The sequence below is a fragment of the Haplochromis burtoni genome, unplaced genomic scaffold (assembly GCF_018398535.1).
Source record: "Haplochromis burtoni strain Fernald_Lab_line unplaced genomic scaffold, NCSU_Asbu1 Contig_442, whole genome shotgun sequence".
Lineage (NCBI taxonomy): Eukaryota > Metazoa > Chordata > Actinopteri > Cichliformes > Cichlidae > Haplochromis > Haplochromis burtoni.
Genome location: NW_024582803.1, coordinates 72,372 through 88,832, shown reverse-complemented (window position 1 = coordinate 88,832; position 16,461 = coordinate 72,372). Strand labels below are relative to the sequence as shown.

General features: G+C 46.0%; 1 protein-coding gene across 1 annotated transcript in view; it reads right to left on the bottom strand.

Annotated features, from left to right (window-relative positions):
* Positions 1 to 757: 757 nt before the first annotated feature.
* Positions 758 to 16,461, bottom strand: part of mipol1 (mirror-image polydactyly 1) — a 53,060-nt gene continuing 37,356 nt past the window's right edge. Inside the window, exons 11-14 of the mRNA XM_014330656.2 lie at positions 15,147 to 15,188; positions 11,983 to 12,074; positions 3,229 to 3,402; positions 758 to 1,041 (exon numbers count right to left, since the gene is read on the bottom strand). Of these exons, the coding sequence (XP_014186142.1) occupies positions 975 to 1,041; positions 3,229 to 3,402; positions 11,983 to 12,074; positions 15,147 to 15,188 (375 nt within the window). The 3' untranslated portion in view covers positions 758 to 974. The remainder of the gene's footprint in view (positions 1,042 to 3,228; positions 3,403 to 11,982; positions 12,075 to 15,146; positions 15,189 to 16,461) is intronic.

Below are 16,461 nucleotides of genomic sequence, written 5' to 3'. Positions count from 1 at the left end.
TTGTGTTCTCCATTCTTTAAGCACCGGTTTGAGCACCGGCACAGTTTCAAAAGTACCGATTTGGCACCGGTATCAGATAAAACCTAAACGATACCCATCCCTACAAGGCACACAGCGGAGCAAAGCACGGCGCCACTGGACTCTAGAGCAGTGCTCTCTGGGACGACCGATCAAACTCTGGGTTTGGTGGTTGCCAGGAACGGTACTGGTCCGACTGCACTGTGCCAGGTTTGGTGGAGGCGGGGTGATGGTGCAGGGCGGAGCAGGACGCCTCCTCGGCCAGGAGAGCTCAGAATACTGAAGTAGTGTGATATAATTACTCCTGTGTATAAACCGCCGCCCCTCTTGTAAAGCGGGTGTCTACATGCTTACTGTGGCCGAGCTCTCTGCACTCACCCTTGACTGCTGGTTTATGCACAAAGGGCAAAAAAGAACCTTGAACCTTGATGGCATGACTGAAGAAGAAGAGCGTGCTCAGGGCGCCGTGTGACCGAGCCAGGAAACTTGTCAAAGTTAAATTTTAATTAGAAGTTTTGGGAACACGAAGTCAGAGCGGCTTCATCGCGGTTGTCACGGTGATCCTCAGAAATGAAACCGAGCAGAGATTCAGTTTAAAACAGGCGAATTTAAGAAGAACCTTAAATCAACACAAGAACTAAAAGACACTGATCTCCAATTAAAGACCCTGGGGGAGGGGCGGGGCTCTCTGAAACTCCACAATCAACCAATCGACCAATAAACCATCAGGAAACAGAAGTCACGGCATCACTGTTTTATTAAACAACAAAAAACATTTGATTGATTTTAAAATGTCAGAACAACAAAAACGTTTGATTGAGAGAAAAATTTCATTCATGATTCCGGAAAGTTTGAAGCTTTTTTGGGTTTTAGAGCCGAAGCTAAGACGACGAGAAGGAAACATCATCATCGTCACTGAGCTGCTGCTGTCTTCACTGATCAGGACATCCGGCCGCTCAGATGACAGCGCGGACACTTCCTGTTCCAACTTTCTTCCTCAGCACCTCGACCAGACGCTCCAACCTGAGGAGAAAGATTTCCCGTTAGTGACGCTGAACTCTGATGTTCTGACGAGGTTTGTAAGAGCTCGGTGATGATGATGGCGGTGATCCTCTGTGGCCACTGCTCTGATGCTGTGACCTCAGTTCTCTGACTAACGGGAGGAAATGATGAGGAAAGTGAGAGGAAGATGAAATGTGTGTGTGTGTGTGTGTGGGGGGGGGTGACCTGAATGACTTTCCAGCAGTCTGCGATGCTCGCTCGCTCTCACTCTCTCTAAATCAAATTAAACTTCCCTCTGTAATACCCCCCACCCCCACCCAGAGCAAATATTCCTCTCCGCTGTTCAGAAACTTGGGAGGCTCTTCAGCGCCACGCGCCCCCCCGCTGGCAGCCAAATTAGAGCGGAAAGCCACGGGTTTGAGCCCAGGAGGACAGTGCGGGACGCAGACGGACGACTTAAGCTGTTTTCATCATGAATCTCATCCCTTCATCTTCAACTGATGAGCCGCCGCGCCGCAGCAGAAGAAGAAGTCACGTTATCCGGCGTCGGAGCGCCATCCTGCAGGAGCAGGAATCTGACGGATTAATTCTCCTCATCGGCTCGCCGCAGACACTCGCACACCCTCGTCTGCTGAATATGAATCATCACACCAAATCTCCTTAGTCCCACATGCTTAACCGGTCTTTGAACGCCTCCCGGAGTCTGTGAGACTTTCCGAGGCAACTTCACCGATCGGTCACTGTGCTCTCGCCGGACTGTCCAGAGAACCAGCTTATTGATCACCTGCACAAGAGATCAGTGAGCCAATGAACAGGTGACAAGGTTTGCACCTGGATAACATCTGTCAGGAGAAATCAAACATCTGGCTCTCTCTAGGAGTCTCACGGCTGAGTTAGGACCTCGTCTGACCTCTGACCTCTGACCCTCAGACACAGTTATTTCCCGATCGATCGGCTCGGATCGTCAGCCTGTTTCAGGCTCTCGGCTCAGAGTCACGTGCTCCTGCCGTTGATGAAGAGCAGCGCAGAGATAAAATCTCCTCAGGCTGAAGAACAGCTACTCAGATGTTGCTGCTAATTTAAACCGCAGCGGATTTCAGGGTCCTACGAACTTTTATTTGTGATGTGAACAAGGAGACTCGCCGGGAGCCTGAAAGCGTCATCATTCTTGCCGACCTGTCCCAGCAAGCTCTGAGGGTTCAGTACCTGCCCGTCACACCTGTGGGCCACAAACAGCAGCTCACCTGATGTTTCCTGACAGCTGCGAGGCAGTTCAGTAATCATTATTAATAATACATAAAGCCATGTTTCAGAGCTCACCACTGGCAGGCTGTCCGCACAGTTCTCTGTGACGACATCAAACAAAAGAAAGTTTATTTTGTTTGATGGACATTCTTTAGGTAAACCTTTCCTCTGCGTCAAACGTGATTGACACCGTCAGCTCACCAAGAAACGCCACCACTGGAGTCTCCACCCGTCATTTCGAATGATTTTAGAGACACGGTTTCTAAAATCATGAGAAATGAGCCGGGCACGGCTCTGAACGCTCGAGGAGAAGACCTCGCCATCGTCAGAGCTGAGGGACATCTTCATGCAGAAAAACTTCTTCAGGCTTGCCGGGCCGAACCGCAGAGGTCCGAGTTTGGTTCCTGTCATCATAAAAATCCTCTCCCACAGTCTGCAGAGACTCTCGGCCGTTGCAGGTCTTTAAAGCTCGGTTGAGTCTGCAGTAAAATCGGCCCTCTGGACCTGAAACTGGGCGGAAGCTACGCTGCAGATTCTCTCGAGTTTCATTCCTCTGTTCTTGTTCTTCTTCTGAGCAGCAGCGTGTGATTACTGTGCGATGAAGAGGAGGAGTGCTCTAACATTAAGCTACTGTTATGCACCAAATGGGTAAAACTGATGTTCACGTCTCCCAAACCTTAAAAAAATCAGATTCGATTAATTTGAAGAACTGTTAGATTCACTCTGATACAGACACAACGACGCGCTGCGTCTGCGGCACGGCGGCAGCTTCATGAGCAGGGGGGGTTCTCCCGTTTTCTGTTCTCCTGTAGACTCTGAGCTGATTGATGACTTAGCGTGACATCAGAGTGTTTCTGTTGTCATGGCGATTGCAGCAGAACATACAAAAATATTATACATGGCTTCAGCAGCAGCAGCCAATCAGAACAGAGAACGCAACAAACAGGAAGTGAAGGCTCTGACCTGCGCACTTGCTCAGTGGCCTCTCGCTCTGCCTCCTGGCAGCGCTGAAGCTCCACCTCCACGCTCTGCTTCTCCTTCATCAGCTGCTGCAACTTATCCATCAGGGGTGGGGCCTCAGGAGAGACGCTATCAGCTCGCAACGAGGGCTGGGAGGGCGGGGCTAAGTCCTGAGATCTGAGAGGGGAAGAGGAGGACGTTCCTGTTAAACTGACAGTCAGAGTGCATGCTGGGAAAAAATGGGTTTATTATCTATTTATTTTATATTTTCAGAAACTTAAAAATATGAAAACGATTCTTTATAATAAATAAATAAAACAAACTGGCTAACAGGTGATGAAGAACCAGTGAGCTTCCACACGTTCACACATCCAACTGTAAACACTGAGGGAAACAGACGTCGACCAGCAGTTTATTTAAAAAGCACTTAAATAAAAATTATTCAGAGGCGGCGGTGTGACGTGAGCTGCAGCACATCAACAGGTATTATTGATTATTATTGATTATTGATCCTCAGACGGCTTTAAAGCTGCTGTGATCGTCAGCGCGAAGCAGCTGATAAATTATCGATCGGTGGGATATCGATAGGTGCTGACTGGGGCTAGGTTACTTAAAGGTAAACTGACAGGTCAGAGGCACTGTTGGCCAAGTTACTTTGAAAAAGTAATTAATTATAGTTACTAGGTTCTTCTTCAAAAAAGTAACTGAGTTACAAGATTCTAAAAGTAATTAATTACTTGAAAAGTAACTATTGTGTTACTTAAAATAAACGTTTAACCCTCTGGGGTCCAGGGTATAATTGGCCATTTTAACCACTTTGATGTTTCCTCCACATTTCACCTTTAAAAACTGTTTATTTGCCGTGTTTGGTCTCATCCTTTTCAGCACAACCTCACGTGTCTGAATTTACAGTCATGTTTTCATTCTGACTACTGTATTAACACAATTGATCTAAAATCAGACAAAAAACATAAAATCTGAGTAGAAAAAGTTATTTTTTACTGTAACAACCACAAACATGTTTATTGAATCATATTTCATAACTTTAAATGCAAATATTTGTCAGTTTTAAAATCATATGCACAAGTTTTGCAAACAAAGTTATTTGCAGCCATTTACCTTTTACCCTTTTTTTTAACCACTTAAACTGTTTACAGAACAATCAGCTGTTCTGCATTTAATAAGACAAATTATTTGTGCCACTCCAAAGGAGAACATCACAGCCTGATACCTGCAGGTCTGACAGCAGCAGGTGTATCACTCCTGTTTCTACCTGGAGACAGCAGCCTCATTGTTCTGACACACAACACAAAACTATCCACAACACTACACACTAACTACACAAGACAACACATTAACTACACACCCCAAACACGCTAAACGTCACAAATCTCTCACATCTCGCTCTCTCTTTTTCCTCTCTCTCTCTCCGTCACTCCTAAATCTTCCTCCTCTTCCTAAACAACAAACGTCATGTCGCCATATCATTTTTTGATTGGTTGACATGGTGCATTGTTCCACCAACATGATCGGGCTGTTTTTTTGTTTTGTTTGAGCAGAGAGGTCTCGCTGCTGTCCTTAGACAGTAAACGTGAAGCTATTGAGGAAAAACAGGCGTATAAATTGTTTATCACGACTCTGGTTTTACTGGCCCATCAACACCGTTTATAAACTGGTATACGTCACCTTGTTGCTTTGTCATCTTGGTCATGTGATTGTTTACCACAACTACTTTATTCTTCCTCAGTCAAACAGCAGCACTCATGCGATTGTTTTGCCTCCTGAGCTCCAGGTGTTGTGCTAGACAGTGATCGTGATCGCGGTCCGCGGGAGCGCGCAGCTGCTTAAAGCTGCAGCGTCCAGATTACTTCCTGCAGCTGCTATGAGCTGCAATAAACTGAACACAGCTTCAACCGTCTGTTTGGTGAAAAATAGTAACGCGACCGCATTTTGTTGTTAGTAACGGTAACGGCGTTGTAACGATAGGAATGGTAATTAGATTACTCGTTACTGAAAAAAGTAACGCCGTTATCCCCATCACTGGTCAGAGGTCAAAGTTCAGACCAAATTAGAAACAGAACACTTTAAAAACAGAAGAGAGGAACCAACAGCATCGTCGTCAGGACCTTCAGCAGTTTTCTGATCCTCGTGCTGCATCTGATATTTTCTCACTTCATCACACTCGACCGCTTCAATTCTGCTGAAACGTTTTCCACGTTGGAGCAGGACGTCCTAAAACTTCAATTTGTGGTTCAGCACAGCTCATACAGTGGGGCAAAAAAGTATTTAGTCAGCCACCGATTGTGCAAGTTCCCCCACCTAAAATGATGACAGAGGTCAGTAATTTGCACCAGAGGTACACTTCAACTGTGAGAGACAGAATGTGAAAAAAAAATCCATGAATCCACATGGTAGGATTTGTAAAGAATTTATTCATAAATCAGGGTGGAAAATAAGTATTTGGTCAATAACAAAAATACAACTCAATACTTTGTAACATAACCTTTGTTGGCAATAACAGAGGTCAAACGTTTACTATAGGTCTTTACCAGGTTTGCACACACAGTAGCTGGTATTTTGGCCCATTCCTCCATGCAGATCTTCTCGAGAGCAGTGATGTTTTGGGGCTGTCGCCGAGCAACACGGACTTTCAACTCCCGCCACAGATTTTCTATGAGGTTGAGGTCTGGAGACTGGCTAGGCCACTCCAGGACTTTCAAATGCTTCTTACGGAGCCACTCCTTTGTTGCCCGGGCGGTGTGTTTTGGATCATTGTCATGTTGGAAGACCCAGCCTCGTTTCATCTTCAAAGTTCTCACTGATGGAAGGAGGTTTTGGCTCAAAATCTCACGATACATGGCCCCATTCATTCTGTCCTTAACACGGATCAGTCGTCCTGTCCCCTTGGCAGAAAAACAGCCCCATAGCATGATGTTTCCACCCCCATGCTTCACAGTAGGTATGGTGTTCTTGGGATGCAACTCAGTATTCTTCTTCCTCCAAACACGACGAGTTGAGTTTATACCAAAAAGTTCTACTTTGGTTTCATCTGACCACATGACAGTCTCCCAATCCTCTGCTGTATCATCCATGTGCTCTCTGGCAAACTTCAGACGGGCCTGGACATGCACTGGCTTCAGCAGCGGAACACGTCTGGCACTGCGGGATTTGATTCCCTGCCGTTGTAGTGTGTTACTGATGGTGACCTTTGTTACTTTGGTCCCAGCTCTCTGCAGGTCATTCACCAGGTCCCCCCGTGTGGTTCTGGGATCTTTGCTCACCGTTCTCATGATCATTTTGACCCCACGGGATGAGATCTTGCGTGGAGCCCCAGATCGAGGGAGATTATCAGTGGTCTTGTATGTCTTCCATTTTCTGATGATTGCTCCCACAGTTGATTTTTTCACACCAAGCTGCTTGCCTATTGTAGATTCACTCTTCCCAGTCTGGTGCAGGTCTACAATACTTTTCCTGGTGTCCTTCGAAAGCTCTTTGGTCTTGGCCATGGCGGAGTTTGGAGTCTGACTGTTTGAGGCTGTGGACAGGTGTCTTTTATACAGATGATGAGTTCAAACAGGTGCCATTCATACAGGTAACGAGTGGGGGACAGAAAAGCTTCTTACAGAAGACGTTACAGGTCTGTGAGAGCCAGAGATTTTCCTTGTTTGAGGTGACCAAATACTTATTTTCCACCCTAATTTACGAATAAATTCTTTACAAATCCTACCATGTGAATTCATGGATTTTTTTTTCACATTCTGTCTCTCACAGTTGAAGTGTACCTCTGGTGCAAATTACTGACCTCTGTCATCATTTTAAGTGGGGGAACTTGCACAATCGGTGGCTGACTAAATACTTTTTTGCCCCACTGTATAAATCCATAAAACTGAATGAAAGGAAAACAGGAATACAATACATACACACAGTGTTAATATCTGAGAATATCTTAGTGATAAGCACCGTTTGAAACATTTAAAGAGTAAACACACAAAGACAACCGCTGATGAGCGGTCACAGACGCTGCTGCACCTGTCCGAGAGTCTGCAGAAACCATTCCTGAATCTCAGACGTCGACATCAGCGAGAGACATCTCTCCAACTTCATGGTGACAAAGCAGACACCTGACGTCACACAATATTACATCGAAGGCACAAACACAAAAACACGTCCGACGGGAACAGAAGAAAGCGCACCCTGTCTCACTTTGTTATACACATAAAAAAATAATTAGACTCTCAGCAGGTTTTTAAAATAAGTCTGTACAACCTCACACAAGCAACATATCACTTATTACTGGGTATCCTCGCTGATTCCTATAACGCCTGGATTCAGCTTCTGATCATCTATCAGTACTGACACCGTGAGACTTGATCAGAGGTGTGAGCATCGCAGCAGAGGCCTTTGTGTCCAAGTAACTGAGGATAAAAACATGAAGCAGATTTTCCTGGCCTGGCTTTTTCCTTAAAATAAAACCATGAATCAACATGTGAACCTGATGCTGCTGAAGTGAAGCAGAGTTACAGAGGTGTGATTACAGCTGAGCAGTCATTTGTAAAAGTTTAGATGTCAGAGGCCGACAGCACTGAACACAACAGCAGACTGGTGTGTGGTAAGAAAAACAGATCTGATGGTAAACTGGTCTCTGAGGACACAGAGACCGAGAGCTGTGCAGGAAGTAACAGCCAAAGAATTCATGACGATGTTTCTCAAACGTGAAGCGCAGTTTGATCTTCTTTTGCTGCTGGTTCAGTCAGAGAGATGAAACCTGCAGCTTCTGAATCTGAGCTGTCGGCTTCCAGCCGGACGGCGCGTCTGTGCCGTCAGGTGACAATCCCCGCTCGGCGTTTACGTCTTTGTGCAGAATCTGTTTACCTGCTCTCATTTACTGTTTCAGCTGTTTGTTAATAGAAATAGTTTTTTGAGCTCTAAGCTGACACTCTGCCGTTTCTGATAAAATGCATTTATATTTAAAATTGGTTCAGGAGTTTTTAAACCCACCTCCAGTTTGGGCCATCAGCGAAGAAACCAGGTACACAAACACAGGCCTGACCTTTGACCTGCTGAGATCTGTTTTATCTAACCCGGTCTGCACTGCTGAGGTTAGCGGCATCTGATCAGGACTAAGAGACTTGAAGCATAAATAACTATGTTTCAGTCTGAGGAAATCAGAAGGAATCACTGTCTGGATATTTTAAATCAGTCTTCACGCTGGGACGCATTTCCTGTGATCTGACAGGATCGCTAACAACAGGCAACACAACATGAAAGAAATCCAGCTGCTTTTTTTTACTTCTACACTATAGCACCTCCTCAGAGGTACTAATACGTCAGACTGAACATGCCTGGTTCAGAGGTTGAAGTGCAGCTTTTTGATTGGCTGCAAACTGAACAATAACCAAATATCTCTCCTGTGAGGGCATCAAATCAGCACGGAGACCCTGAGAAAAACCACCAATAATAGAGAATAAACAGAAACTGTAACACAGCAAACACAGAATGTGACCAACACGTCAAAGGTCAATCTTCTTCTGACGTCCTGCTAATCCCGTGGACCAACACACTGATGAAAAACCATCTGACACACATCTGTCAGCCTGCTGGGCTCAGAAATCCAGCTGTGAGCCTTCAGACTGCTCAGGACCAGTACTGAGAGCAGCTCCGAGCCCATGAGAGGAACAAAACGTCCCCACTTTGAGGCTGTAATACCTGAGACCACACCACACACACACACACACACACACACACACACACACACACACACACACACACACACACCACAACACACACACAGGGTTTAATGAAGTAAAATCACAGGAAATTAGTTTTTATTTCCACCAAGAAAACTGAAATCAAACAAAAATCCTGAATTTCCCCCCCCCCCCCGACATCTCAGCAGGCGTCCAGCATCAATCCTGATGATTTATGGAGACTCACAGTTTGGCCAGCGTGGACGCCTCGCTGCTCATCTTTATTCTGACTCAGGCTACTGCGGCGCTTCGCTGTGACTGCCGAGTGGGGCCTCAGCCCGAGTGTTCTTCCTCAGGGCCGGTCCTGAAACCGCCCTCTGACCTCTCTGATGCTTTCTGTTGGGTTTCGTTCATGTTGTGCACCGGCTACATAGGGGCTGACAATGTTGTCGCGTCTGTCCTTTTTATCCTCCCTCGCTGGTGTCTGATCTTCTTTTCTGTGCCTCTTTGCTGATTTGATGAAAGCCCAATTAGGATAACCACACATTTTGAGTGCTTCCTTTACATGTGTGTTCCTTCTTTTTCGCTTCAGGCTTAGAGGGAACATGTTCTGCCCGGCGGTGTAGGGTCCTATGTAGCCGGTGTTTCTCTCTCTCATTATAGGTTCACACCCTCGAAGGAGGAAACACCTGTGCCTCATCAGTGTGGATGGCATTCAAGCCAGGAAGCAACGGCTGTTCTTCGCTGGATCGTTGTGAGAATCACGTCAGTGAAAGTTGAGCGTCTAGCAAGTGTTTTTCCATGTAGTTGTGTGTTTGAAATCGAATGAGCGTTTGTTTGTGTGCAGACCCTGTGGACTGTTTTCCCCGGTGTTCCCTAAGTGACGAGTGTTCGAGTGGATTCGTGTTTGGATTGTTTGGAGAGAGACGAGAGTGTTCACCTGGATTTCCTCCTAAGTAAAGAGAAACGACACTCCATCAGTACTTTAAGAACTGAAGGTCAGTCAGTCCGTGGAAATGCTAAAACTTTGAATGTGTCCCCAAGTGAAGTCTCAAAACCAGGTGCTACGATGACACTGGCTCACCTGAGGATGCCCCAGGAAAGGAAGACCAAGAGACCCCTCTGCTGCTGAGGATACATTCATCCGAGTCACCAACCTCAGAAATCCCAAGTTGACAGCACCTCGGAGCAGAGTCCAGATAAATGCCACACAGACCTCCAGTAGCAGACACATCTCTACATCAACTGTTCAGAGCAGACTGTGTGAATCAGGCCTTTATGGTCAAATAGCTGCTGAGAAACCACGACTAAGGAAAAGCAACAAGAAGAGATTTGTTTGGGCCAAGAAACACAAGAAATGGACGTTAGACCATCTGTGCTTTGGTCTGATCAGTCTAAATTTGAGATCTTTGATTCCACCTGCCATGTCTTTGTGCGACACAGAAAAGGTGAATGGATGGTCTCTACATGGTTCCCACTGTGAAGCATGAAGGAGGAGGTGTGATGGTGTGGGGGTCTTTTACTGGTGACACTGGTGGGGATTCATTCAAAATTGAAGGCACACGGAACCAGCATGGCTACCACAGCATCCTGCAGCGACATGCCATCCCATTAAGGTTGGGTGATATGTAGAAATTTTCCAACCGACAACCATCAGTCCAATCGCCAACAACAGGTGATATATTCGCACAGGAGCAGACTTTTTGATGGGCGGAGCAATGTAATCATGCATGGACTGATTTGTGCGTTTAGAATTTATAAGTTTTGTTTGGAGGGAATATTTTACCTACTTTTCTTGTTTGTTTCATAACATAGCTACGTTTTGGATTATTTATTTATCTGTTAATTTATTTGAGATGCGCCAAATTGCACAAAACACTTAACTTTTTTAATGCTCACTGGAAGAGACTTTGATTTTCAGCTTACTTTTGGTTTAATTTTGCATTTGTTGTTGGGTCAACTGTGTAAGACAGATAAACACGGTTATAGTGGAAAAAAGAAGCCAGTTTCTCTTTGTTTCCCTCCCGCCATTGTAGGTTTTTTAAATAAGGTTTTTGGATTTTTCTGAACATAGGCTACTGCCTTTCTTTCTTTCTGTTATGAGTTTGAGTAAATGAATCGCTGCATTTGGGCGCACTTTGAGGAGGGTGCATTTGCTTGCCGCTGGAAGAGGGTGCCATTAAAACAGTGCTATTATTTTTCCGTTGACTGCTTCTCTTAGCCTCAACCAACATTATCAGCAAACGTATTCATGGACAAATAAATAAATAAATAAATCTCTCTAGTAAAACTGATTGGTGAAAGGCTCAGCCTCAGTCGATATATTCGCCCAATCGCCCAACCTTACATCCCATCATTTATTTTCCAACAGGACAATGACCCCAAACACACCTTGTGTAAGGGCTGCTTGACCGAATGATGGAGTGCTGTGCCAGGTGGCCTGGGCTCCACAGTCACCTTACCTAAACTCAATGGTGATTGATGGTGAGATGGTTTGGGATGAGATGGGCTGCAGGTGAAAACTAGTAATGACTTCATGAACTTCTTCACAAGTAAAATTTTAACAATTAGAGAAAAAAAATGACTCAAAATCATCCCACAGATGTAATATTATCTACAGCTACTTTCAGTACCATTGATGTTAAGTTACTCTTTTTCTCCAATCGATCTTTCTGAGTTAACTTCAATAATTACTTCCTCCAAACCATCAACCTGTCTTTTAGATCCCATTCCTACAAAACTGCTCACAGAAGTCCTGCCACTAATTAGAGATGATGAAATCATGGAAAATATTATTATTTTTTATGATTTCACTAACTGAAAGAACATAACCCAGCTGCAATCAGCTGCTCCTAATATTACTCACTGATAAAGCCACAGCAGGAAGTGATAAGGAACTTTCACAGTAAAACCACAGATTTAAATCAAAGCTCTGACATATTTTAACTGACACCTTAAACCAGCTATTGTGGTGTCTCTGAGGATCTGGGTCCTTGTTTGGACCGAAACCACAGATTTCTCCACATTCCTGTGGATGAACATCTTTAAGTTCAGACTCGTGTGTGCTGACCTGTGATTGGCTCGTAGGGCCCGAACCTCCGCTCCCAGCCGCCGCCGGTCCTCCAGAGCACCGTCCCTCTCCATCTGCACCTTCTGCAGCTCCTGATTGGATGAAACACGCGTCAGTTACAGGTAATCAGCTGATTTCAGTCAACACCAGCAGCAGAGAGGCACGTTACATCAATCCACCCGAGGCTTCTGGGAGCCGCGCTCTGATTGGCCGACCTAACCATGTGTTTGTGTTTTAACTGCTCGTGCTCACGAAGAGATCAAGCCATGGCTCTCAGCGCTACTTCCTGTTCAAATAAAGGATTAATTAACTAATGGACTAATTAACTCTAACGCGTGTCAACACTGCGCGTAATGAGGAGGGGTTTACAGGTGCATTGTGGGAATCAGAGGGGATTTCTGCGTTTGTCGAGCACCGTAAATTAACGGTAATGATGAGGATTAGATGCGTTAGTAAGGCGCCGGCGAGGCAACGAGAGAGAGAGAGGACGCGTTTTAATCTGCATGGCAAAGGCAACAACACAGGAAGTGACATCATGACCAATCACAGCGTGTTTCAGAGTCTGTATCGTCCAGTTTAGGTTACAGTCGTGGATTAAACCTTAAACGAGGAGGGGGGAGTTCCTCTGGGCTGCGCTGCAGCAGGACCACAGAAGAAGAAAAGGCTGTTTTCATTTTAAAAGCTCTGCCTGTCTTTGGAATGATGTCATACTTCCTGTTTTTATGACCTGCTGAGCCCACAGTAAGGCCAGGCAGCAGTAAAGCAGCAGCAGTGTTTTGTAGTCCATATTCTGGGTGTTGTAGTTTATACATGTCACCGTCACAGAGTCCAGAGTCCTTGTGAACTGTACTTAACGTCACCATGGTTTCCACCGAGGTTGAAGTTTCTGACGAGTCATCAGTGAGCAGAACGCAGACGCCGCCGGAGCGCTGCAGCTGCCAGAAGGACATGGGTGATGCCATCGTGGTGAAGTCAGCAAGTCTGCTGAGAGGATGCAAGGATGTGCTGGACTGAGTGGAGCCATTTTTAATGGGCATGAATGAATATAAATGGCAGCACGGTGGCACAGAAGGCCCTGGGTCCGAATCCACCGTGTGGGCGGGGCCTTTTATGCTGCATGTTCTCGCCAGCTTCCTCCCACAATCCACACACGTGCAGTTAGTGAATGGTTGCCTCTGTCCCTGTGTTGGCCCTGTGACAGACTGGAGACCAATCCAGGTGTGCCCTGCCCCGTGCCCTATGGTAGCCGCGATAGGCTCCACCCCCGTCACTGTGAGAAGGATAAGGAGAAGAGAATGGATGGAGAGATGTACTTTTTATTTATTATTCGTTGTACTTGTTCTGTATTTTACGAGTGAACGTTGTATTTCTTTAGAGGAGCCGACATCATGATTAATGAATTTCCTTCATGGGAGTTTGGAGGGGGCGGAGCTCGCACTCTGATTTTAATCCCTATAAAGACCGTGTGAAGCGTTTTGTTTTACAAACATGTTTTAAATAAAGTTTATTACTTTTTGTTATTTTATTCCTTTCAAACAGCTGACCACTCCCCTCCTGTATCTTCCTCCCCTCTTGTCCTCCTCCTCTGCGACTCTGCACAGGGAACTGAATTTGTGGACAACCGCGGCGGGCCACCGGCGGCGGGCCGCTGCGTTGCGCTTTTGCGGCGGGCTGTGTCTTTGGTCAGACTGTGTGGAAGTCAGCCGCAGCCTGATCCCGACCTACTCCCCTATGCTAATCGAAGCCCTCGAGGTCTGGGAGTTTAAAGCGAGACATCAAAAGAGGAACCAAACCCGGAGAGTCAATATGTGTCTTCTCCAGCCGGGCCGGAGGAGACGCTTCAAAAGAGCTGCCCGACTTATTAATCAGAATAATTTCCAAATGATGTGAGGAGCAGGCGGGAACGACGCCGCGCTGACCTTTAACACGACGAGTTAAGGTCAACCGAAGAGGGAGGACGGGGGAGGAGGTAATAAAAGGAGCCCGCCCGAACCTTTACCACCAAAGAGGGGAGCTGTCTTTAATTAGCATGGAGGAGCAACAGGACAGGAGGTGGAGGTGGAGGTGACAGAGGCACGGGGTGAGGAGGAGGAGGAGGGAGGGGCGTATATGAAAGGAACTACTTTGACCTTTAACATGAGGAGTGTGTGTGTGTGTGTGTGGCAAGGGAGGGCCGGGCCGCTCCAGGCCAATCGTTTGCGAGGTGAGGACGAGAGGAAACTTTAATTATCAGAAGGAGGAGCGCGGCGAGGAGTAAATGAAACGCTCCTCCTCTTCCATTGACCTTCAACATCCACACTGTAACTGTACTGACTGTGGAAGTAACTGAGTACTTTACTCAAGTACTTCAGGATCACTGATATTGGTTTTACTTTTTTGACTGCACAGACCTGACAGACGGAGCCGTCAAAGATCAGTAATCGATAATCAATCAGAGAGATGGAAAGCGGCCTGGATTTACCGAAGGTCTCCTCTGAGTTGATCCAGGTTCACGGATGGAAGCCCAGAGGTCAAGTGTGCAGAGGACGGCTGTGAATGCTGTGTTAATGTGTACGTCTGCGTGGAAACGTTTTGCGTGCGTTGTAACGTCTGGTTTCTGGTGTCGGCTGCGGCGGCTCTCTGGCCGCCTGGCGTTAATTTGCCGGCAGCTGCTGAGTTTGTGTGTGAAATTAAAAAGCTCTCCAGGCTCTAATCCCCACAGAGCCCTCAGCCTAATTAACAGGCTTCAGCAGGAAAAACGATGGCGCTACATTAATAACAAAATTTAATCAGAAGAAGAAAACAGACGCAGGCAGAGCAGCAGAAACAGATTCTACCGAGACTCGACTGAAACAGAAACCTCGCATCAACAAACAACAAACTTTAATCAATGAAACTAAAACCCAACGTTTCCATGTTTGTAAAGGACCTCCTAAAAAATCAATAACTGCTCAACTTAAAAATGTAATTTCTTTGATTAAATTTTAAAAAATCAATGATCTAGTTTATTCTGACTGATAAACTTTGATGATGTGTCTTTCCTTGCTTCACACTTTGTCACTTTTAGTGTGAAAGGAGCTAGAAGAAAGAATATTTTAAGAGGTAATGGTACTGAAGTGTTAAAAATAGTGTTATTGTAGGCAAACATCCAAATATTGACCAGGGGTGTGTGTGTGTGTGTTTACCTCGCTTGCCTGCTGCTCTCTCTCTTGTTCCAGGCGTTTCCACTGCACACAGACAGGGACAGAGTTAATCTGCAGTTATTGATCTGATCGGACCAATCTGCAAACGCACATTTTAACTCATATCTATAATCAGTCATTCAGCAATTGATCCTAATCAATGAGCTGAGCTGTGGGCACTCGGCTCTTTCAGCAGTCCGAAGTGTAGAATCATGTTTTTACAGTTTCCTCATATATTGATCCACTGACACGCTGAAAACACGTGATCATTCGAGCTGAACACCTCAGCTTCTGTCTGACTGACGGTGGAGTTTTTCAGCCCTGAATGCTGCCTGCAGACGTTTTAGGACAGAAGCCTTAGGGGTCACAGAGGTCAGAGGTCAGCACTTAGGCCAACCTTAGGCCGCAGCTGTCAGAGCAGCTCTGATTGGTCATCACGGTTATGTAAGATTCTGGTGTCAGAAAATCAGGAAACAGGTGAGAGGAAGCAGGCGAGACAGACGCCTGAAACTCCGCCTCCAGTTGCAGGCGTTAAACACAGCCACAGGATATCACCACGGTTACAATCACATCACCATCACAACCACCATGACCACCACAATCATCATCATTGTTACGACCTGTGGCCATAAAAAGTCTGTGTGAGCTGCTGTGTTTCTCTTTACTGTGTCTCTCTGCAGGTCCTTCCCCTAATGAAGAGCAGAAAGCTGCTGATTGGACCGTGGTGACTGCATTCAAAAAGTCGCTCTGACAGCTGCCAGGAGGGAGAGAGAAGCAAGCGAGCAGCTTTGACAGCAGACGCGGACCTGGACCTGGTTTCCAACTTTTTGGGTTACGGTACTTTGTATCTGTGTAACCGTGCTCTGTGAGAGCCGCCACCTGCGGGTATAAACTCAGTGCTTATGCATAAGCACTGAGTTTATACTTATGCATAGGCTGAAGGGGTGAGCTCCTGAAGGGGTGAGCTGCCTTTTCTTTTGAACTGTTTTGTTAACTCAAAACACACGACGTAGTACTCTCATTCCCAGCGCTTTATTCGTTCCGCCATTTTACATACAAACAACAACAACAACACTTTGCGGGCAGATCACGCATGTAACTATCTAGCCACTTCTGACCACAAACTGTACGTGTACATGCAGTATCAATAATGGCTGACCCCAGTGCCTCAGTCAGCAAGATTTCAGAGTCTGGCTTTAGTGTACAAAGTAGAGATGGACCGATCCGATATTACGTATCGGTCCGATACTGACCTAAATTACTGGATCGGATATCGGAGAAAAATAAAAAATGTAATCCGATCCATTAAATATCACGA